At 52.7% G+C, this 23741-nt stretch overlaps 1 protein-coding gene across 1 annotated transcript; it reads right to left on the bottom strand.

Annotated features, from left to right (window-relative positions):
• Positions 1–1111: 1111 nt before the first annotated feature.
• On the bottom strand, positions 1112–21938 carry GATA3 (GATA binding protein 3). The gene is given in 7 exon segments (XM_023256321.2): positions 1112–3273; positions 7346–7471; positions 12103–12248; positions 17616–17663; positions 17666–18151; positions 20600–21279; positions 21720–21938. Coding segments are annotated over 6 exon segments (1332 nt in total). The 5' UTR covers positions 20841–21279; positions 21720–21938; the 3' UTR covers positions 1112–2988.
• Between the last annotated feature and the right edge of the window lie 1803 nt (positions 21939–23741).

Raw genomic sequence — 23741 nt, 5'->3', positions numbered from 1 at the left:
CTGCAGCCTTCTGTCTGCCTGGCAAATAACCCAGAGGCCGGACTGGGAGCCTCACCACGGTGCGTGTAGATGGCTCTTGAAGGGGAATACCATGTAAATGTCACACATGTAGAGTAAGACACTGGAGTCTTGGTTTCTCTATTTCCTGATCTGCTTTAAAAAAAAAAAAAAAGTGGTTTTAAATGGACTCCAACCTAGACGCTCACTAGGTATTTGTTGAAAACGTGATAGAAGGGCTCAAATTCTAAATTTTAACTTCATGAATTTCCACCACCATGTACGAGGGGTTCGTAAACAGCAAAAGTGTTCAATCCCTACGTGATTTATTTTCTTCTAGTATGTTGGCTTTTTAAATGGTTTTAAGAAACGGTCCAAATTTGCACATGTATTTCACACCTAACCTCGTAGGGAGAAGCGAAGGTAACTATTTCAAAAGTGAGGTCAAACAGGTTGAAAACTAATTAGGGACGACAGTTTCCTCAAAAAGATTCCAGCAATATTTTGGCTCCCCCACCTCGTTCTGTTTTCCTAGACTAAACCCTCTCTCACACTGCTCTTCTATTGTGCCTTCTACTGATTCTACGTGAAGTCAAAAGAAAAAAAAAAAAAAGAACAAAACCATGAAAACACATGACAATGCTCCGAAAAAGTAACCGAATCATCGTTATCAGTATGTTTTAGATCTGTCACACCATCTTCTAGCAATTTCTTAGCAGGTTCAATCAACGGACAGAATGATAAAAGGACACTTCCCTGAAGAAGTAGGATCAAAGATGCCAGAGTCCCCACAGTACCCAACACACAACGTGGCTGTGTGCGTCCTGAGTTTGGGATTTTTCTACGTGTGTGTGCGCACCGCCCCCACCCACCCCCCATCCCGCCCCAAGAATGTCAAGAATTTGAACTCTCTCTTCTTAAGGTGAAAGAGCACGGACTCAAATCTGTTCACGAAGAAAAGAGGTGGCAGGTCTTGAGGCATTGGAACCACACAAGAAAATCTCCCGAATTTAATACGGCAATTGATGACGATGGGAGCCCTCGGTGCTTCAAAAGTGGCTGAAAACAACGTCCCGAGTGCGGGTCATTAATCAGGAGCCAGTAAGATCTCCAGTTTGCAGCTCAGTAGGTCTCTAACTCCTTTATTTCAACATTTAGCCTTAGGTTTAAAATATTTGCTAAGAAAGCAGAGAGGCGATTAACAGAGATTTTAAAATGTGTGCCATGGTTACACATTCTGCCAACAGAGTAAAAGGAAACTATACAGCGTAAGTTACAAAAAACGGTTATTTTCGTGTTCCGCAAACATGCCAATAAACCCTCCACTGTGGTGTTATTCAACAGTAGGAAAGGAAAACAGAGATGAACTCAAGCACCGGCCCCGCGCCGTCACATCTTGCAGAGAAGCATGAGGAATCTATCAGCTGTAGTCCGTTGGTGCATCTCCGCGAGTTAATCTTCCCACTGCTCCTGCGAGGCGCCCGAGGCCCTGCGGGCCAGCAGGAGGGGCCGCAGCGCACTAGGGGACACAGAAGGTACTCCGGGCCCCCCCTCCCCCACTCCCCGAGAAAGCCTCTGGGCTGCACAGAGACCTCTTAAGACGCCCAGCCTCCCAAAGGAATACCTGTTGACTGAGGTTTGCATGATGTCCTAGCCACTAACTTAACACGTTTGGGTTTTGTGTTTAAATTAGCGAGAGCTACCAGATTCTAGAAGAGCTTGGCCACCGCTTTGAAACGATGTTACTTGGTTGTTTTCAAAATATTTTCACTTTATTGTGTACTTTTATATTATTATCCCAACAGACTGGATGAAAGGCAGTGATCACTAACACAGAACACAACAGGGAGCTAACAATCAGGCAGGCCGCTCTCAGGACCCGGTCTGTCCAGCCCAAGTCGCTGACATGCACGTCGGTAGCTCGTACACCTGCTACCCTCATAGCACAGGCTGCGGGGTGTGGGAGGGAGGGGCCGGATGCTGCTGTGCCCTTAGAAGCTATTTAATAAATATCATCAAGGAACAAAATGGAAAATAGACCCTCCGGAGCACAGCCGCCTCAGGTCAACTGAACGTCGTCTAGTTTATTCAACCAAAAAAAAAAAAAAAAACTGGAGAAAGAAGGAAAATATTAAAACAAAAAGTAGTTCTTAACACTAGCAGTAAATAAATTTGTACAACAATTCAGTCTGTATAATATGATGAAATAAATCTACATCTTTTCTTATTTTGGTGCTTTGAATTATACATACAAACAACAATTACAAGGGACTTGTTCACAAAGCGTGTGGGCCCGGAAAAGGCTTGCTGAGCCCCTCTGCGGCATCGTGCGAGTGGTAACACTGATTGCCTGGGACTCACAGACTCTCCTATACAGAGAGGCCCACGGCTTTGAACAAATGATTTGCCTACGACTTTTTTCTTTTTTTTGTTGTTGTTTTTTTCCTTTTTTTTTTTGTTTTTTTTTTTTTTTGTTTTTCTTTTAATGCATCAAACAACTATGGCCAGTGAAAGGAAACAACACTGGCCGTTTGTCCATTTGAATATCAGACCTAGTTTCTTCTCCATTTCCACACTTGATTTCCCCCGTATTCCTTAAAATTCTTGGCGTCCTTCATGCCTTTCTTACAGCTCCCCGGATGCCGTAAAGTCTTCTTCAAACGTACAGTATTTCTTACAATATAAGTTATATGCAACGTTCAGCTCAGTTGCTTGCTCGTTTGTTTGTTTTCACAGCACTAGAGAGACCCTGTTCAATAGGGAAGATGAGTCTGAATGGCTTATTCACAAATGGGATCCAGATTCAGTGACTGAGAACACAGAGGCCACAGCGAGCGCCTCCGAGAAAGTGGCAGACGTCATTTTGCTTTGTGCCTTCAAAACACGGGTATCCATCGGATCTCGGCTTCATGATACTGCTCCTGCAAAAACGCACGTAGAAGGGGCTGGAAGGACTCTCGCCCGGAGGCCTCGAAGCATCGAGCAGGGACTCTAACCCATGGCGGTGACCATACTGGACGGGTGGTGAGGTCCGAAGGAGAGGCTGGACGGCGGGTGCATGGGCGTCGGGGTGGTCAGCATGTGGCTGGAGTGGCTGAACGGGGAGATGTGGCTGAGAGAGGACATGTGTCTGGAGAGGGCGGCCGGGTTGAACGAGCTGCTCTTGGGGAAGTCCTCCAGCGTGTCATGTGCCTTCTTGCACTTTTTGGATTTGCTAGACATTTTCCGGTTTCTGGTCTGGATGCCTTCCTTCTTCATAGTCAGGGGTCTGTTAATCTAAACAAAGATCAATTTTTTTTTTTTTTACACTTTCTGGCTGGCTCTGAAAGGGCACACAGGCTTTCACACCTCCACACGGCTGCTCTGACTGCCCCACACCGGGGGTCTTGCTTGCAGCCGGGGCCCCTCCTCCCCCCACCCCTTCCTGTCTCCTTCCCAGGGACCAGGAGTCACGCAGATCCAGTCTGTGGAGGAGCACTGACTGTCAGCCTCAGAAACCAAGAGACCAGGGGTAAGGTGTTCCAGGCAGAGGGTGTTATTTACGGGTTTGGTTATTTTTTTAATGTGTATTTATTTTTGAAAGAGAGACAGAGTGTGAGCGGGGGAGGGGCAGAGAAAGAGGGGGACACAGAATCTGAAGCAGGCTTCAGGCTCCAAGCTGTCGGCACAGAGCCCAATGTGGGGCTTGAACTCACGAACCGTAAGATCATGACCTGAGCCGAAGTCAGATGCTCAGCCGACTGAGCCACCCAGGCGCCCCGGGTGTTATTTAAGTTTGTCCACATCAGTGACTTGGAGGAGAATCTGCCTTGGGAAACTCTGCGTTCCCAGGGACCGTATTCTAGAGACCCACCCACTAGGACTGCATTTCTCTGGTATCAAAAATACAATAACTGGTCTTATTTCCTTAGAATCTCCTTAGAACATTTCATGAGCGTGGAGGCACCTGGGAATCTTCAAGAAGGAAATAACATCTTGTCTCCTTCTCCGACATCTGTGCTGCGACCATAAAACCACGGCCAACGCAATCGACCTTAAGGGTGTAGGTCTGTCTGCCCTGACAGACTAGCGTCGCACCCATGTTCAAAGTAATTTTTGGTCGCCTCTCTCCTGCCCGGCTTTATCGCAGTAAGAGGCGCTGTAAGATCTTCCCCTGGAACCTGAAGGCTCTGGGGTGGTGTTCTACCGCAGCGGGTCTCTCCACAAGGTAGTCTCTTGCCCCTGTCACAGCAACTTTGATGACTGAAAGTTGCAATTCCTGCCTGGTTCTGACTGTGCACTTCTACTAGACCAACGGCCCCCCAACCCGTCACCAAGGACTCGACGACCACTTCGGGGCACGCAGTACTGGGCCGGCATGCGGGCACCCTCGTCCTGGAAATTGTGCAGCAGGAGCGAGCTCCAGGAAAGAGACAGGCAAGGCCCTACCCCAAAGGTCTTCAGCTAGTCTGCGGCACCCAAGGCGGCATGCCATTCTCTCTCTTTTCGAGAAGCTTCTGTCTGTTTTGTTTTTAAAATACATTTTCCCAGTGGGGGAGACAGAATCAAGACGGGGGACTTTACAGAGCATCAGAGACCACTCCCCACAAGGAGTCAGAATGGGATTAAACTCAATTGCAAACAGCTGCCCCACACAGCGGACCACACATCTGGCCACACGTCGTCGGGATGTGACAAAACAACTCAAGGAGGCGATGTCAGGGTCTCGGTCGTTGCTGACTCTGCAGGGACAAGTGTCGTCTTCCACCCGGGCCCTCGAGGGGGAGAAAGACAAGAGGCTCCCTCGTGCTCTCATGGCTCTAGGATCTACCTGTCCGCTCCCAAAGCTAGAAAGGGCAAGTTCAGGAAAAGAGACTCCAGCCGTCGAGAGAGAGAGGCGGCCAACCAAGTTTCTGGAAGCAGTAGACACACAGCTTCCCGAGGCTGAGCTGGGAGAGGTCACCCTGAAGAGGGGGGGCACAGAGCCACATGCTGGAGCTGAGACCCAATCCCCCCTCGCACCAGGAAGGCAGAAGAGCTAAAAGGTCACTGCCAAAAGCACATCTCAGGGTTCCTTCTTCAAAGCGACAATCAAGATAAAGACGCAGACTACAGAGGTGATAGGAATCTATTGTCACATCAAATCTTCCCCCAAGATAATGTCTAGACACACAGCTCTTTACCCGGTATCTAGATATACACAGCCAGATATCTAAATATAATATCTAGTTACCCAGATAGCAGCACAGACCCAGATAACTAGTCTCAACGCCACCTAGAGACACTGATCCTGAGATAGGTAGTTATCGAAACACCTAGATAAGGGGAAAGGAACTACACATAAACATATACAGGTATCCAGGTGGGCATAACAAAACATGATGTGATGAGAACGTTCATAGATTATAATCTCCTGTCGTTAAATACACATCAATTGCCTCTTTCTGTGAGGTCTTGCGAAACCAGCGAAGACAGAAAAACCATGCCGGCCAGGGGAGCAAGTTTCTCTCCCAGGAGGGAGCAGCAAAGAGGGTTCCCTGACTGTTCTTTGAGTTGATGAGAAATCGATCTCCTTCAGAACTTCGTTTAGACTGGACACAACTGAGCCCGTATCGCATCGTGGCTAAGTCGTCAGAGAAATTTAGAGCCGGGTAACTTCCCATCGTTCCCGGGCTCCTCTGGGAATAGGGAAGACAATTCCTTGCTTTGAACCGAACTTCTGGCACATCCTGAACTGAGAAAGCGTTCACTTTCCACTGGTCCCTATCAGTCCTGACGCCACTGACCTCCCCGGAAGGCCTGTGCTGCTTGGAAATCGGTCCTGCCCGGCTCTTCCGTTCCATCAGCCATGTCCGTTTGCACAAAACACTTGATTCTCTGAGTCATAACTTCTTCAAGTACAACGGAAATAGAATAATTTCTGCCCTGTCTACATCATGGGACTACCTGAGGCTCAAAGGTAATCAAGTAACTTGAAAGTTCTTTGAAAACCATGAGTTACAGCCAAAAGCAACCGGAGAGGCTGGGCTGATGACTGGCTAGCCCATAAACTCTGATGCCCCGAACCTTCCAGATTTTAATCACAAATCTGTTTTTTATCTCCACTGCAGTGAGCAAGTGAGTCCCCAAAGTGAAAACGGAACTAGGGTTTCATTGCTGATAAACAGGTATACACGGCATTCGGAGGATCTGAGAGACAAGAACTAGAAAGGCCAGTTCCGCTGGGCCGGGCGTTGCACGGGGACCAAGTCAGGAGGGGATGACACCAAAGGCAGGCACATGAGGGTTGCGGGGTCCCTGGGAAATCGCAGGAGCTTATTCCCAAGAGGCAAAAAGGGACCGGGATGCTGGGACCACCCTGAGAAGCTCTCTGTGACTGCAAAACTCTAAGCAGAAGAACTTCCTCCCGACTCCCAGCTAGGGTGAACGTGCCACGGCCCTGAGCAAGACGCCCACCTTCTCCCCGCACCGCCGTGGCCTCCGCCAAAGTCACACCGGCAAAGATGCTTTAGGAGAATCAGAGCAAAAGAGGACAGTGAGAGAGAGCCGGAGAGAGAGAAATGGTCCTTCTTCCTCTGGGAATAATTGAACCTCAAGCCTCATTAGGTCATGGCCTGTCAGCCGGAGTTATTTCAGGGAAAAAAAAAAAACAACAGGATTTTTTTTTTTTTTAACGTAAACATATCGCAAACCGGGAGGACCCCCAGTGAGAAGACCAGAAATGACCCAGCGGAGCCCAGGTGACTGACGGGCAACTCTGCTCACCCTGCTCACATGACACAGAAGAAGAAACGAGGGTTTCTTTCAACGCTGCTCTCTGGATAACCTCACTCCACTGCTTCCCTCCGTTCTCTGCTGCTTAGGACAAAGACACCTTGGCCACATCTCGCAGACGCTTCATTCCACGTCTTTGCGACTGAGAATCCACTTAAAATTCACCACAGAGGTGAAGAGGCTTCTGCCCTTTTGAGTCACCGAACTGTCCTCTGTCTGAAGACTTCCTGTGCCACGCACCACACTTTCTTGCGTGCCCTCTCTCTCTCTCTCTCTCTTGCAAAAAGCTGAAACTCTCAGGAACACCACGCTATCACTGTTTTCCCAAGGGAGGACGGGGACGCCGGGGCCCCGCATCGCACAGCATCGTCCACACCGACCTGGGGGACCCGCGTCGTTCTCTGCCCTAAGCTCTCCGGCCTCCGCACGGCCGCGTTGTGCCAAGTCGCTTCCCTATTGCGCTGTTCACCTGAGGCCTGTTGCTGGGCCCGGAGGACGGCCATCAAATGCAGAAGGAAGCCTGCGGCGGGTGACGGTGTCTCCTGGGTGCACCCCCCCCCAGGCCGGCCGCCGGTCCCGGCCCCGTGACACTTACATTGTGTAGTTTGTAGTACAGCCCACAGGCGTTGCAGACGGGGTCTCCGTTGGCATTTCTTCTCCAGAGAGTGGTAGTGGTGGTCTGACAGTTTGCACAGGACGTTCCCGCTCTTCTCGCTGCCGACTGGGAGTAGGGGCGGGGAGGGAGGGAGAGGGAGGGTAAAATCAAACCAGATGTTAAATGTGTTTTCAGAACTACGGACACAGACTTAAAAAAAAAAAAAAAAGGAAAGGAAAAGAAAAAATTGTCATTGTCACTGAAATCAAACCTAGTAAGTGGCGCCCATGAAAATAACAAAGACCCCTAAAAGCCGCCTCAAGGAGAAAACTACAGGTGATCGCTGGACGAGAGCAGGTCAGACCGCGGTCCGGTGGTCAGGGCGTAGCCTGCCGCTCCCCAGGCTGGGGTCCAGAGGGTCCGAGAGCCCACGCCACCTCCCTGGTCGCCGGATGTTTAAGTTTTATGGGTGGCAATGCGGAATTCACCTGATTCGTTTTGGTACCGGGCTCTTGGGGGGGGGGGGGGGGAGGAGGGTCTTTGTCAAGGGCAACCGTGAAAATAGCAATTCTCAATTCTCCACGAGGCGATCGGCCCATCACAACGCACGAAGAGCACAAGAAGAGGAAGCCCAAACATCGAGAGCACTTGACAGATCCCAAACGAAGAAATTCTGGATGAGAAAGAGAACAGAGGGCCAGCACAGTAGGAGAGTGTCCGCGCGCGTGTGTGCGTGTGTGCGTGTGTGTGTGCACGTGTGGAGCTCACAGGACCTGCCCTCTTAGGAAGCACCAAGCACGACGCCCAAGCCTCAAACCGGCACCGGCCCATCCTTCCAGGCCGGGTCACTCCTGGTGACTGCCACCCTCACTCCCCTTAGCTGGCTTCCAGCTCACGAGACAAACTGGAAAGCACGAAGAATTCGGCTCATCAACAGAACACCTCCCTGCCCAGCTCTCGTTTCATTTCACCTTCGTGAAATTAGGTATTTCCTACTCGCTGCTCACAGGGCAGAATAGTTGTAGGTCAGATGTCAGACTCAGCTTGAATTTTAATTATTCGGTTGTGTCACTGCCTTCATTTCCTCGAAGAGGAAGATTTTTCTTTCGCTTTTTGATGCACGTAAATTTACAAGGGTGCTATTCTCGACGTCCGTGCTTTAAAAAAAAAATTTTTTTTTAACTCAAAAAGTTTCCAGAGAAAATGAAGTTGGACCTATTACCTTTGCTGTCAACGCCTCATCCCCCGATATAAAAAGAAAGTTTTAACTGCAGAAGTATTCCCTGCTCTGGACTCAAATATATTATCAAAAGCAAGAGAAAGAACAAGAATTCAGCTATCTGTGATCAAGAAAGTTCTGGCATGTTTATAAAAGCCTGGAACATAGGGGGGCGCCTGGGTGGCGCAGTCGGTTAAGCGTCCGACTTCAACCAGGTCACGATCTCGCGGTCCGTGAGTTCGAGCCCCGCGTCGGGCTCTGGGCTGATGGCTCAGAGCCTGGAGCCTGTTTCCGATTCTGTGTCTCCCTCTCTCTCTGCCCCTCCCCCGTTCATGCTCTGTTTCTCTCTGTCCCAAAAATAAATAAACGTTGAAAAAAAAAAAATTAAAAAAAAAAAAAACTGGGAATTAAAAATAGTTCTCAGGGCGCCTGGGCGGCTCTGTCGGTGAAGCGTCCGACTTCGGCTCAGGTCATGATCTCACGGTTTGTGAGTTCGAGCCCCGCGTCGGGCTCTGTGCTGACAGCTGGGAGCCTGGAGCCTGCTTTGGATTCTGTGTCTCCCTCTCTCTCTGCCCCTCCCCCACTCACTGCCTGGCTTTCTCTCTCAAAAATAAATAAACATTAAAAAAAATTTTTTTAATAACTTAAAAAAAAAAACAACAGCTCTCATCGGTCATAAGTAAAAAAGTTCTACTTTCCGGCTGCCCGTTTTGGAATAATTCACCATAGTCCTGATCTCCTCTAGATGCCCAGGCCCATCTGCCTTGATGAAATGTGCTAAGCTGAGACGCATATAACTTTCACTCGCATGCTCTTGGGAAGAAAATGATACACAAAATCAGCGCTTAATGATTCTGACAATGATGTTATCGTGTGATTATTACTATCTTCCTGTACTTTCTTCTTTAAAAGAGATACTCAGATACAGTAGATTAATATCTACCCAGGCACCAGATTTCCCAGCTCAGCAACTTTAAATGTGTACTCCAAGCACACACTGCCAGCCGGTCAAATTCAAGCTCCAGACGATGAGGTTCCTGGTGTTAGTCCCTCCCCGTATAGTGACAGTCACATAAATACAAGCAGCCTCAGAACACGTCTCTGGTCCACAGACTCTATGCGAATTTATACAGACCCTCTAAAAGCCACAGTGTTTGGTTCACTAGCAGGAGACAAAGTACATTAATAAAGCAAACTACTCAGCGAGCCCTGAGACACACGGAAAACCTGGCAACACGAGGAAAAAAATATCGTATGGATCTTCTCTGCAGTCATCTCTTCTCTTTCCTGCTGGAGTGTATTACTGTTAGACAGGCATCATGCATAAGAACTAGCTCCAGGATGGGCTGGGTGTTCTGCATTGAATCTGCAAATGTGCAAAGCAAAAATAGCAAACCGGAGACACGGCACTGGCACGAAGGAACAGGCATTATAGGAAAGAAGACAAAGAAAGTTCTAGGTACTCAGAAGTCAAATACATCTAAGGACGGGGGAGAAAAAACATAGCTCTCTATCCTGAATGCGCTTGCTCTGAGTCGCTCTCTGGAGCAAATGAATTCTATGGAACTAAAAATGTAAAACCACCCAGAACAGATGAGTAAGAAAGAAAAGACACTTTAAATGCGACCGCCAATGAACTCCGGAATTAAAAGAAATTATTACTCAGAGTTCTGGAGACTTATGAAAGATGAATGAAGACACGCGTCTATAAAATGCATGCAGAGCCTTTCTATGCGATCTGCCCAGACGGTAGAAACCCCAAGAAAATGTCAAATGCACTCTCACTCATCGTTCAGTCCATCGTCTGAGACTTTACACCCTCTTTTTCCTTCTTTATTTTTTTACCTTAGAAAAAAAGTCCAGTTATGCTGATGGTACCATGACTTATTTGAACGAGAAAGTTTTTGTTGTTAGTTATGTTTCTTTTCCTCTCTTTCTTTTTTTCTTTCTTACTTTTTTTCTTTCCTTCTTTCTTTCTTTCTTTCTTTTTTTTTTTTTTTTTCTTACTAAGGCCAGGTTTTGAGTGATTCAGAACATTCTTTTGTGGTGCAATCATATTCATTCTGTGCTAACACCTCCAGCCATTTTTTTTTTTTCAAACACGTCTTGTTCTGATATGTTCAAACATCTTGATGTTTAGGTTGGGGAAGCTGAGTTGTTGTTTATGAGTTATCTCCAGTGCTCAGATATCCGGCAGCTTTTTCCTAGGAAGTTAGCTTTGCACATGAGAGAAAGGAAAAAAAAAAAAAAAGAAAAACCCAAGTGCATGGGGACAAGCAGGGGGAGGTTGAGAAAGGCTGGCGAAGGGGGCAAAGATCAGAAGGAATAAAGCTTAGAGACCACGGATCGCCAAAAATTAAAGTCACGTGGGCACTTCCATCCCTAGAAAGTTTTTCCTTCTGAAAAGGATGCGAAAGGTGTTGAGTTGCACTAAAATCTGATGGAGATGACAAATAATTCTTTGAAAAGAATACAGAAGATTTGTCCCCCCCCTCCGTCACCACACACACACACACACACACACACACACACACACACCCTTAGAATTTGATGGATGCTACCTTTATCCATTAATCTGCATGGGGAAATTCCCCTCCTCCCCTCTCTGCTTGGTGAATGTCATCACCACAAAAAGCATTTTGATCTCTTGACTGTGGTTAGGGTTGTCATTTGCCAAGCCTGCTTTTATTTGTCTGTTGCATACACTTGGTACTCAATCCGAGCCTGAGGTACCAAAGACAAGCTTACAAATGAACTTCTGTTGATTTTCTTTATAAATGTTTGGTGGTGCCAGGTTTCCTTGAATATTATTCCTAAAGGTCGAGACATTTAAGAAAGAAAGAAGCAGGGATCAAAAAACCCTCACCCTACCGACAGGAGTTCAAAGGGAAACTAAGACCAAATGCAGCAGACAGGAGACCAAGAGGCAGGACAGGAATCACACAAGTTTTTCCCAAAGGAATTAGCTGTGGCAAGTTCTCAATTCTCAAGACCACGGAAGCAGGCAAACTCCGCCAGATTCACTGGCCGCTGCTCGCGAAACTCAGTTAATTGGCCCCATCAATCTTCACGCATGGGCTCATGAGACTCATCCACGGCACGAAGGAAGCGCACTGAGACCGTGCTCACTAGGAGCCCTGGCACTTAGGGACACGTCCTAGATGGTGGCTGGAACATTCCGTCTGCGTCCTACCTGTCACAGTGATTATCCGCGAATCTTACATCGCTTGCTCGCGTCCCGTTAAAGCTCTCATGTAAATACATTAGGGATTCGATCACCAGAAAGCCAGCATCCTTAAAAATTTGGTAAGGGACTTAGCAATTGTCAAGACGAAAAAGAGGGAGAGCTTTTCTGTACGTCTAACTTGAGAAAAGAAAAGGGGAGGGGGGAAAAAAAAAAAAAACTATCCCCAGCAAGCTGACATGATTTTGAGCCTGTCCTGCCAATTTCCTGCAGAAAGCTCTCCTTCCTGAAGAGAGGAAATTAACAACACACAATGGTTAGTGTTAGATCAGTGCTTCTCTGGGGGGGACTCACCAGCCTTCGCTTGGGCTTGATGAGGGGTCGGTTCTGTCCGTTCATTTTGTGGTAGAGCCCACAGGCGTTGCACAGGTAGTGCCCGGTCCCGTCACGTCGCCACAGCGGGGTGGAGGTGGCCCCACAGTTAACGCACTCCCTGCCTTCTGGAAACAAGATCACACATAAGTCACTTATGGAGGAAAAACACACAGCAAAAGCTGACAGCGCTCCCTCGGAAGGAGGGAAGGAAAGTAGAATCAAGAACTTTCTCTCTTCCCCCTCCTTTAGGAAACTTTCCTACCCCCACCTCCCTCCAGGTGGCTCCCAAGTGGACAAGGGTCACCGTGTGGCCCCGTCCACATTCAGCTCTGGCCCCAAGAAGGGACACATGAAGAAAAGGCAGCAGGACCTTGCTCTGGGGCTGCCTGACTTGACGAGGAAGATCAGGCACAGCCAAGGAGGAAGGCAGATTTGAACTTGAAATAGTTCCCTGAGAAAATTCTGAGGCCTGGGCAACGGCAGAGCAAAACATTCCACTCATTTCCTTCAAAGGAAAATAAAGGTGCCTCGTTATCATCGCCGGGTCTGTCTCCGCAGATTGATTCAACCACGGAGATTAGGACGGTGGTGGAAAAGGAAAGAGTAATCAATGGCGAGATAGATAAACAGATAATAAATAGATGAATAGATCGATCAATCGGCTGATTGATTTTAGGACCCCAGGCTTTAGATTTTACTTCCGGTAAAACTGCAAAGGTCCCTGGCTGGCAAGTAATAGATGAAGACCCAGCGGGATCCACTCATTTCTCCCACCATCTTTTTTCTCTCCAGAAAAGGCCAAGGTTTTCTAGAATTTTCCAGCCACTGTGCCAGAGACTGAAGGGTAAGTGTGACCCCAGCTGGACCAGGCCAGGAGGTGTTGGAAACAGTGCAATCAGCAGGCAAGGCCCCTGGAGACGTTGGCGGGAGGAGAGCAGCGTGAGGGGCAAGATCAGAACAGGCCAGTTAAGGAAAAATGGGGGGGGGGGGGGGCTCCTGGTCGGCTCCTTAACCTAGGCCTCTCTACAGTTGCCCTTTTTCCAAAAAAAACAAATAAACAAAATAAACAAAAAAAACCGGCCAGGCCGGTTCACTCAAGGGCCAGGGAGAGTGACCCAGACCCATCTCCGGAGGGAAAGCTCCTGGAGAGACTCCCTCAAAACGGCACTTGAGGACCACAGGGGAGAGTCCAGTCCCTGATTTCTTTGCAACTTCTTCGGGAGAAGGAAGGGGAGGCAGTTTCTAGGAGAACCTGCCCAGCTCTTGGGGGGGCCTCATCCTCCAAGGCCAGGTGTGGACCAGTGGCTCCGCAGGCCACACCCCAGACCGGGAGAAGCCCCCTCACCCCCACTCCTCCCCCCCCCCGCCCCCCGACCCCCCCCCCCCCCGGAGGGCCGGCAGGAGCCAGGGGCCCCCCCAGAGCTGGTCTCTCTAGGGGACTTTCTCTGGAGGCGCCAGGGGGCAGGTTTGGGAGGAAGGAAGGGGAGAAAGATGAGCCCCCAAAGGTTGTTTCGTTTTAGGAGATTAATCGGCTAACTCCAAACCACCAGGGAGACAGGGTGGAGGAAGAAAACCGGGCAGGTTTCTTGGGAATCTGGCCGGCTCCCTGTACAAGGAGAACAAGGCTGGCTCGAGGGCTCTGGGACCTGTTTGGCCTTTGGAACCCCCTAAACCAAGTATGAAGAACTTGGGGGGCGGGGGGAGGGGTTCACATCTATAAGCCTGTTTTTTGTGGTGTTTTTTTTTTTCCTCTAGGGACAGGTTCTGGGAAAGGAAAAAGACTTTCAGAAATGGAGGGGTTTTGCCTGACATTGGAGTTCACGATGGTACTGAATAGTTTTTGTCCATTTTCCTTTTGCAAAAAAAAAAAAAAACAAACAAAAAAAAACATAGGGAGTTAAGAGAAATTCTGTATTTTTTTTCCTCCAAATTCCATAAAAGGTCTACAGAGAGCCTCCCAAGAACCCCTGAGATTATTACAAACACGGGCAGTAGTGTTCCAGAAGCACATGGGCAGATGTCCACCATTTCCACCAGACCTCAAAAAGGCTGGGGACTGAACTACATCCAGACACCTTGCACTGGGGTCAGAAGCCAAGGCCAGGCCGGGGGCAGGCGAGGGGGAGGCAGGGAGGAAGGAGGAAAGGGCAAGCGGTCAAGGAGGTGCCAGCCAGGGGGCGGGTGGGCCACGGGCCCCAAGTAGGCCCTTTCTGGGGTGACAGCGGTCTGGCTGTCACCTGGGGTGACAGGCCCTGGCTCGGCCCCCAGGCCCACTCCCCGTGACCTGGCGAGACGGGGCCTCTCAGGTGCCCACGTTTTCTGTCCCTTTCTTCCCGGGGCTCAGGCAGGGGCTCGGGCAGAGGCTGGGGTGGAGTCACCCTGCGGCTGGTGTGGGGCGGGCAGCCCCGTTCCTAGGCACCTGGGCTGGGGGATCTCCCAGCCTGACGTGAGCAGTCAGATTTCCTTTCCTCTGTCAGGCAGTGGGGAGGGTGACAGCTTCCTTTTCAGAGGGACCTTCAAACACGAGCAACGGTTGCCTCTTCAGCGAGGCTCTGCACACTAGAGCAATTTTCTGTCTTGATTCACTCCGCAAGTTTGCGATTGCCTTGTCTGGGTTTTTCTTATTTTTTCCCCCCTTTCTCATTGTTGCCAAACAACCGATTTTCCTCACGGAGGCCCCGACTGTCTCCTGCTTTCTTTCCCCTCTCCTCGCTCACTGCCTGGTGTGAGCTGTTCAGACAGACACCTCTCTCTTAGGTGACAAGAACCACAGAGGCCTCCTGACATTCGACCGCCATTTTCAAACACCCCTGGCCTCCAACTGAAATCCTGAGAAACTGGGCTGGACGGAAGGGTGGGGCGGGGGGGGGGGGGGTGCGCGCAGAGGCTTCCAGATGCCCGAGATCAGACAAGGGTAGGGACAGCTGAGAACTGGCCTCTTTGCTAAAAGGCTTGGTCTTTTGTTTGGGGAGGGAGACCCAGCACTGACAGCCGGGGCGGGTGTTAAAAAAGCACTAGGTGCCCTAACCACCGTTCAACCGTTTCTCCCAACGGTGACAACCCTCCCTTCTCCCGTCTCCACCTTCGGCAAGTGCGTTTGTGAAGAAGACTTGAAAAAAAAAAAAAAAAGCAACCACTAAAACCCAGAGAACTCCATCCTCAAGAGAAGTGTGCCACTGACACCCCCTTTACCCAGAAGGGTCTGGAAACCCTCCTTCCCGCTCCCGCACTCCCGAAAGTCCCAGCTCCCTGGCTGCCCAGATGGGCTGCTCTGGGGTGTCTGACTGGGAGAGAGGGATAAAAAGGGGGAAGTAAAAAGCCAGATTGCAATGTCTTCTGTCTTCTCCCTCCTCCCCCAAAATATAAAAAGATGATAAAAACAACAATAATAATAATAGGAGCATAGGTGCTCCTGGTTCTGGTTTAGGGTAACTGCGGCTCTTTCCCCTCCCCCACCCGCCCCCAAAAGTTCAGGGGAAAGAGGGAGAGAAAAAGGAAATGACTCTCGGAAGACTGAAGGTGTAGACGCAGAGGGCGAGAAACCAGAGGCTCTTGGAAAAGTCGTTCTGCTCTGTCCCCTCCCCCCCCACACACACACACAAACCACCAGGCCGGCCTCAGATACCACGACCTGCCCCCAAAACTTGGCGCCTCCCAGAAAAGAGAACTTTAAACAAACAAACAAAAAAAAAAATCCCATCGCTAACCTCAAAATGCACCGGTTTGCTCTCTGTGCCATCAGTCCTCAAAGCCTTGACCTAATCCCGGCTTTTCTGAGCAAAGCTGAACCCCATTTCTCTCGAACCCTCCACCCCACACCCCAGCCCAGCCCCTGGCGAGGCGGCGAGGCAGCGTGGCCACTTTCCTCCGCCCGGTCTCCCTTCCTCTTGCTTTCTCTTAGACTCCACCAGCTAGCCTACCTCCCTCTCCCTCTGCCGACTTTCATGTACTGAACACGCAGGTCTGAGTTCTTCTGTCAGCCTAACCGCATCCGGACTCTATTAAAGTTCCTGGCGCGGGATAAACAATGCGACTGTCGCGTGCAGCAGTCTGAGAATAATTGGATTAGCTAAAACATATCAACTAAATAGAGACAGTCCTGCCCAGGCAGTCAGAGTGAATGTCACCCTGGAAAAAAAAAAAAAAAAAAAAAAAACCCTGAAAAGTGATCTCATGGTCACTGGGCTCCCAGGGTCCTCCCTCGGAAGTTTCTGAAACCGGGGTTTTGCAAACCCTGTGTCAAGACCGCTCGCCCTACCCCTAAAAGAGCGAGCGATCTTCATCCCGTCTTTGTATGTTAGGAGCTCTATAGATAGAGGGCAGAGGTGAGACGTTGGAAGGAGCCAGGACAGAAACACCCACCCCTGAAACGGAGCCACCCGAGGAGACAGAACCCTCTTTGAAAAAATCGTCTTTTTAAAATACAGTTAAAGCTCAAGGGAGAGAATCCCGAGGTCTCTCAGCCTCTTTGGTTAGGAGCAACGTTGGCGACGGATTATTTTATTTTGAAAGCCAAGATATTTTGTGGGGGTTGGGTGTCTTGTTTTGTTTTCTACAGCAAGCGTCTACACCAAGAGAATAAAACGCAGCGCGCTTTTAGACAGGGGGTGCTCGTTTGAGGGAGGATGTGCGGAGGAAGCAAAAGAGACTCACACCTGGGGAATGTTGTTCAGTCCTCCCTACCTCTTCTGGCTTCAGCTCAGGGGAGGACTAGGTCCTACGACGCCTTCCTGCCGCCACCACCCTCACCCTCCCGCCCTCCACCCCCCTGCCCCTGCCTGCGTTACCGCTTTCAGGTAGCTGGTCCATCTGCCTTCTGATTTGCCTTCCGGTTTCCCCAGGGCAGAGCCCCCCTCTCTCCCAGAAGTTGGGATGACAGCCCCCTTTTCCATGCCAAGAATGCGTGTGCGGTTTTTGCCAGGGTCCCGACCACCCCCACCCAAATATCCCCACGCCTTCATCACACACGTCTGTCTGAGGGGCTGTCCGGTCGGCAGGACCCCCTCCGAGCTCAGCCTGGAGGAAGAGGCAGCCGCAGAGGCCAAGGGGGGAGGGGGCGGTCACAGGACGGACCTGTGCTCGCTAAGGTTTCGTTTCAGCATTAAACACTAAAGATTTATTCCCTCGGCTTCCCATTTGGTCTCGGAAACGGACTAAAGGTTACAGGCAGAACCCGGAGGTCCCCAGGCAGGCAGGACAGGGTATTTGTTTTTGTTTGTCTTTTTCCTTTCCAGCTCAAGGGGGTGAGGTAAATTGGATCCCACTTCCCCTCTGCTCGGAGGACTGGAATGAGATAGGACACACCTCATTCTTTCCCCGCTGGAAGAATGGGAAGAAATCAAATCTCAGAAGGGTCTGGAACACCAGCCAGCTCCCCTGAGGGGCCAGACTCTGGCTCCCTCCTCCCTGCCCTGGATTTAGGGGAAGGGAGAGGTGGGGGGAGGAGAAAGGACCTGGCGCGTAGGGGTGGGGGGAGCGGAGATGGTTCCTACCTGTGCTGGATCTCGCCTTGGGCCTCGACTTACATCCGAAGCCGGTGGGGGAGCCCCCAGCAGGCTGCTGGGCGGGAAGAGTCCGGAGCTGTATTCGGGGACGTAGGGCGGGTAGGTGGTGATGGGGTGGTGGGCCGACGAGGCCGCCCCTCCCAGGGTGGTCATGCTGCCCCGCGAGTGCGTGGACTCGAGCTTCATGCTGTCGGGGAGCGGCACCTGGTACTTGATGCACTCCTTCTCGTCCGGCCGCGCCGAGCCGGCCGAGCCCGGGGTGGACAGCGACGGGTCGGGGGAGACGTCCTTCGGCGGGGTGGGCGGGAAGGTGAAGAGGTGCGGACTGGAGTGGCCCGCCGACAGCGAGGAAGACGAGGCCGGGGGGTAGACGGAGAGGGGCCCCGGGGAGCCGTGGTGGATGGACGTCTTGGAGAAGGGGCTGAGGTTCCAGGGCGAGGCGGTGTGGTGGCTGCCCAGGGCTTTGCCGCCGTCCAGCCAGGGCAGGGATCCGTGCAGCAGAGGCGGACGGCATACCTGACTCCCTGCGCGGGGACGGGGGATGCAGGGGGAGGGAGGGAGAGAGAGAGAGAGAGAGAGAGATGCCCGTGAGAGCAGCTTCGGGAGGGGGGGGGGCCCTCGGACGCATCTGGGGTTCCTCCCCTCCACCCCAGCCTCCCCGCCGCCGGGCAGTCCCAAACAGTCCCGGGCGCAGGCCCGCTCCCTCGTCCAGGCCGGCCCGCCGGTACCTTGGCCAGCACACCCTCAACACCCATCTGTGCCACACCAATGTCCCATCAGATCCAGCAGCACGAAGGGCCTGTGTCTGACACCGGAGAGGTGCTGGGAGGGAGTGGAGACGGCCCCTGGGCTTATTTGGGCTCTCCAGATACACTTTCTGAATGGCATCCCTGCAGTCCCTCTCCAGAACCTGACTTGATTTATTGGTTTCCATCAATGGCCCAGCGTCCCCCTTCCCAGACCTAATCCCAGCCAGCCTGATAAGAGAGTCGGCTGTGAATAATGAGGCCTGAAGGGGTGAGCCTGGCCGCACAACTGCTCCGCACCAGGAAGATACTCGGACCCCGGAGACAGGCCTAGCTCCCCGGCCCCGGTGCAGGAAGGAGAGGGCTTGGAAGGGAGGAGGGGGAGCCTTCGGGGGTTCCCTTCAAGTGACCCCTCTGCAGTGCCTTCACGACTGGCAAGGCCTGAAACGCGATTTGCAAGGAAATAGTAATTGCTCAGACCACTGGAGGAAGTTTGCAAGGCTGGGCCCTGCCTCTCCCACTCTCCCCAATCCTTTAGAAAGAAAAATAAAGTAACCCTCATACGCCCTCCAAGTTGTGATTCCCCCAGGGCCACATGCGAATTTTCACCAGAGCCCCCGAGACACGAAATTCCATCTTATGTATTTACAGCTGACTTATCCACACAGCACAGTCAGCCTGCGTTTGAAACACGCATTTTTAAGATGACCATAACTCAGACAACTCCATCCACTCCGCAAGGGGGCAAATGCAAACCGTAAGTGCAAATCCACACACGTATTGATCTTTTAATCCACTACCTGCCTCAGCATTTGACATTCTATTTAACCATTAAGAACAATACTGAAACTAAAATCTTGAGAGAGGAAGGGGAGGGGAGGGGGAAGGAGAGTTCTCTGAACGCCAAGGGGTCAAGATTCATGTTATGCAGGAAGTAGTATAGTAAATAATATTAAGCCTGCTTCTACGTTTCCACTTAACTGCTGATCTGCACCGAACCAGGGCAAAGAGCGCCCCATCCGCAGAGACAATGGTTTAAAGCCCGGTGACAACAGGGCAGAGGATGCCTGCTGCAGGAGGGACTGTGTCATCGGCGACACGGGGACCAGGGAACCCTCGGTCGCCTGGAGAGAGGCTCCCATCTTCTCTGCCTGAAATTGTGCCTCTGTTTCTTCTTCAGGAACCCACGGAGGCTGGAAAGCTTAGAGCTCCCCCCCCCCCCCGCCCCCAACCACACAGGGCTGGATTTCTTAACATTTCAGAACTCTTACCAACTTTTCAAGGTGAAAGAGAAAGGAGAAAACAAAACAAAACAAAAACAAAAGACAACTGGAATCGCCCCCACGTAAAAAAGAAGCTCTGTGGTGGATCCTAACTCTTCTCCACGAGCCTAATGGGACTGTCGTAGGCCGGAGGGGACAGTAAGGCAAGAGTTTTGGGGGAGCAGGCAATGGGGCAACCTAAAAACAAGACGCAGGAAAATTCTGTGCAGCCGGGAATCTAGGAAAACTCCGAATGTCTCAAATTTAAGACAGCAGTGTCTCCAGCAAAACCCGCTCAAGTTCCAGAATCCCATTCCCCAGAGCCAGGAAGCAGGGGACCTGCCTGGCCACCGAATGCACTCGCTTTGGGGAAAGGTTGAAAAAGTAATAATCATAAAACCAAAACAGAAACAGGGGTGTGGATAAATCTCTCTCGGGCCTTTCTGCAGAGGTGCCGGAAAAAGAAACTGAGGCACGCTGGCCGAAGCCCCTGGAGACAGAACTCCAGGCTAGCTGGGGGAGCGGGACCCTCTGAAGGAACCGAGCGCCAGCCGGTTTGGCGGCGTCGGCTGCGGGCCCAGCGAGCCGCGGCCGCAGAGGCAGAGCCCGGGCTCCCCGCGCCCCGCACCGCGGAGGCCCCCCGGGACCTGCGGCCGCCCGGGCAGAAGAGGGGGCGGCCCGGCGCCCTCCAGGTGAGCGCCAGGCCCCAGGCGCGCCGGCCGCGGAGAGACGCCTGCTGCGACTTTTTAAAAACACACTCTCGCGGCGGCTGAGGCTGCTTCCTCGCGCATTTCCGGGCCCCAATTTAAAAAAAAAAAAAGTGGCAGGAGCGGCACTTGGGGGCTCTCGCGGGGTCTGCCCACCCCCTGGTCGCTCCCCGCCTCCGGGACCCGGGCCGGGAGTGGGGAGGGGGAGCGGCGGCGGCTGGAGGGCGGGGGGGTCCCCGCACCCGGGGCGCACTCACCGTGGTGGGTCGGAGGGTACCTCTGCACCGTGGCCCTCACTGAGTTTCCGTAGTAGGAAGGGACGTGGTTGCCTTGACCGTCGATGTTAAAAAGTACATCCACCTCCTCGGGCAGGGGGTACTGCGCCGGGTCCATGTAGGAGTGGCCGAGGCCCGGGTGGTGCGTGTCCGGGTGCTGGCCGTTGAGGACCGCGGGGTGGTGGTGGCTCACCCAGCGCGGCTGGTCCGCCGTCACCTCCATGGCCCCGGCTGCGCTCGCGCCCTCTCGCCGGGCCCGGAACCCGCGCGCGGAGAGGGAGGGCGGTCGGGCTGGGAGGTCGCGGGGGGGAGGTGGGGGGGGCGGGAGGGGGGGCTCCGAGGCGCTGCAGGTGCTGCTGCCGTCGGAGGGGCGGGGGTCGTTTAACGATTTGCTTTCAGCGGGGCAATGCTGGAAAGGTGGGAAGGAAAGGCGAGCAAAGAAGGGGAGGGGGAGAAAAGTCTTTTAAGTGGTCGCTTAGCAAGGAGAAGAAGAGGAAGGAAAGAGGAATCCCCCAAAACCAGGGAGGGAGGGATAAAAGGGGACCGAATTTGAAAGCGGGGGGTGGGGGGCGAGCGAGGGTGGCTGGACTTCTGCAGAGACGAGGCTCCTCTGCGCCGGGGCTTCCTCAGCGGCTCCGAGGCCGAGGCTCTGCTCGGCTCACCTGCGAAGGAGAGAAGCGGGGAGACCTGGATGAGCTCCTGAGGACCGGAGCACCTGAGTTTATGAAGTGGCACCACCTCCCCGCCGGCCGCCCGGCCCCGCGCCCGCGCGCCCAGGACACGCGCGCACACACGCGCACTCGCGCACGCCTCCTCCCGAGCGAGGCAAAGCCGGCCGCGGCCGCCCAGGGAACGAGTCCCGGGCACATCCCCGGCCGCCTGGCCCTCGCGAGGGCCCTGCCCTGACTGAGCGGATCCAGTTCGGCCGACGGCTCCCTCCCCCCCGGGGACGGCGATCCCGGGACCTGCCTTCCAGCCTCCCAAAAGAGCGGGGCTGAGTTTACAGTATTTTGAAAAGTCCTCCCAAACGGAGCAGGGGGAAAAAAAAAAAAGAAAAGAAAAATCAAACTTAAAAAAAAAAAAAAAAGTTGCCAGTACCAACCTGGGTCTCGAGGAGCAGAGAGGAGGAGGAGGAGGAGGCGTGTGACCTGGGAGAGCAGAAACTGCTCGGTCAGATTGCGTGGCTCGCTCTGTCGCGCGCGCTCTCCGTCTCTCTTTTCCTCTCTCTCTCTCCCTCTCTCAGTATTTTTTTTTTTTTACAGGGAATGCATTCTTTCTGAAAGTATCAAGACGGCGCCAGGCAGCTCAGTGTTCGCAGACAGCTGTGGCGCGACGCAACTTAAGGAGGTCCTAGTGTCATCCGCGCCGAGGGGGAGGAGCCTGGCGCTGGCGAGGAGGGGACAGGATCACTAGCACAAGGAAACTGCAACCCAAACCCGCTCCAGGACCTCACCCCCACCACCCCCCCTGCACCCCTCCGCCCCTGCCCCCGCCCCTCCACTGACCGGAAGGGGGGCGCCGCGGAGGGCGGCCCGGGGGCGGGGGTTGGGGGGGCGGCGGGGCGGGTGGGCAAGGCCCGCCGGGTTTGGGGCGGAGGGGGGCGGGCAGGAGGGAATGCGCGCTCTGGCCCTTTAAATGTGGCTCCCGCTCCAGCCAATTCATTCCGGCCCGGTGGATTATTCCGTGCCGGGGAAACCGGCCTGCCCCATTCATAAAGTCAGTCTTTCTACAGGCAGCCTTTCTTTTTTTCAGACTTTTCTTTTTCTTTTTTCTTTTTTTTTTTTTAATGACCAAACTTGTTTTTCAATTCAATCCGGTATTGGGGACGTTATGGATTTGGGGTTACGTGCCTATAAAAACCGACGAGAGAAAGAAAAAAAAAAAAAAGGTTTTCATGCCAGAGGACTTTGGGATTTGCCTCCCGAGAGAATTGCTTCAGAGCTGGGGGAATCGGGCAAAGGGAGCGAGCCTTTATTGGAAGGTGTGTGTTCCTCGGGTGGCCGCCGTGCACGGTTTCCCCAGCCTTTTGTGTTAGCAAGCCTCTCAAATGCACGCTTCAGCTGTCGTGCTTTGCCTTTCCAGACCTGGAATTTGCAGCCCCTGCGTGCTTCCGACCTGAGTGACCATGGTGATGGGTGAAGAGGAAAGGGACAGACACAGGCACGCCAGCCAGGTCCCTAAGTACAGTGAGAGCGGCCGCAAAGCAAGAACTCGGGGCCTCTTTCCACTTACCCAACTTTTCCCTTCACCCCGCCCAGGGCCCTACTTACTCCGGCTCCCGGCGTTTTTCCCCAGCCGAGGAACCGGCCCCTTTCCAGCGACCCCCATCCCGGCCGGCGGGCAGGACTGCGGCGACCGTACCCGGACTCGCACCGCCCGGGCCAGGCAGCCTGGGGCGGAGGGGGTGCGGCTCCAGACGCCCCGGCGAGGGGGGCGGGGCGGGCGGGGCGGGGCCGCGAAGGGGCCAATCAGCGGGCGAGGCTGCGGCCGGGCCGCGATTGGCCGGCCCCGCGGGCTCCAACCTCCCCGGCCTCTCTCGGTCCTTTGAGCCACTGCATCCCCTAGCGGCGCCCTGGCTCCTGCGGCCTGCAAGCCCGAAAACGCGGCCGGGGCGAGCAGGGGTCAGGCGGGAAAAGAAGACTCAGGTTCCACCCTCTGCTCACCCTAGGGCAGTGTGTGGGTTCTCCCGCAGGCGATCCCACGGCCGACACCGAGAGCTTGATTTGGGGTTTTCTCTGAGCGGAAGCCATTATTCCCTCTTGTCTCCTCCACCCCATAAAATTCCCTGCAAACACAAAAAACTCGAAATAGAAGAGAGCGTCCCTAAAAGTAAGTTCTGGAGGATGGCTTTCATGCGATGAAGGAAAATCATCAGTATTCAACCTTAACGTGGGGTGTGTGTGTGTGTGTGTGTGTGTGTGTTAGAGTGGGGGCGAGAGATGTCGTGTTTTAATACACAATCATTGTAGAAAGATTAGTAAAATTTATTTGAAAGTAGTGGAAACGTGGGTCCTCCCGATCTTGGGTTTGGAGCTTCTCTGGAATCTCCGTCTTCTGAAATCTGATGTTTGTTAGAAATCAGGGTTGAGTTTCTAGATACGGGTCAGGAAGAAAATCCCTAAAT

This window comes from Felis catus, chromosome B4 (assembly GCF_018350175.1).
Source record: "Felis catus isolate Fca126 chromosome B4, F.catus_Fca126_mat1.0, whole genome shotgun sequence".
Taxonomy (NCBI): domain Eukaryota; kingdom Metazoa; phylum Chordata; class Mammalia; order Carnivora; family Felidae; genus Felis; species Felis catus.
Note: the sequence above shows the minus strand (reverse complement) of the source record. Positions and strands in the feature narration are given on the sequence as shown.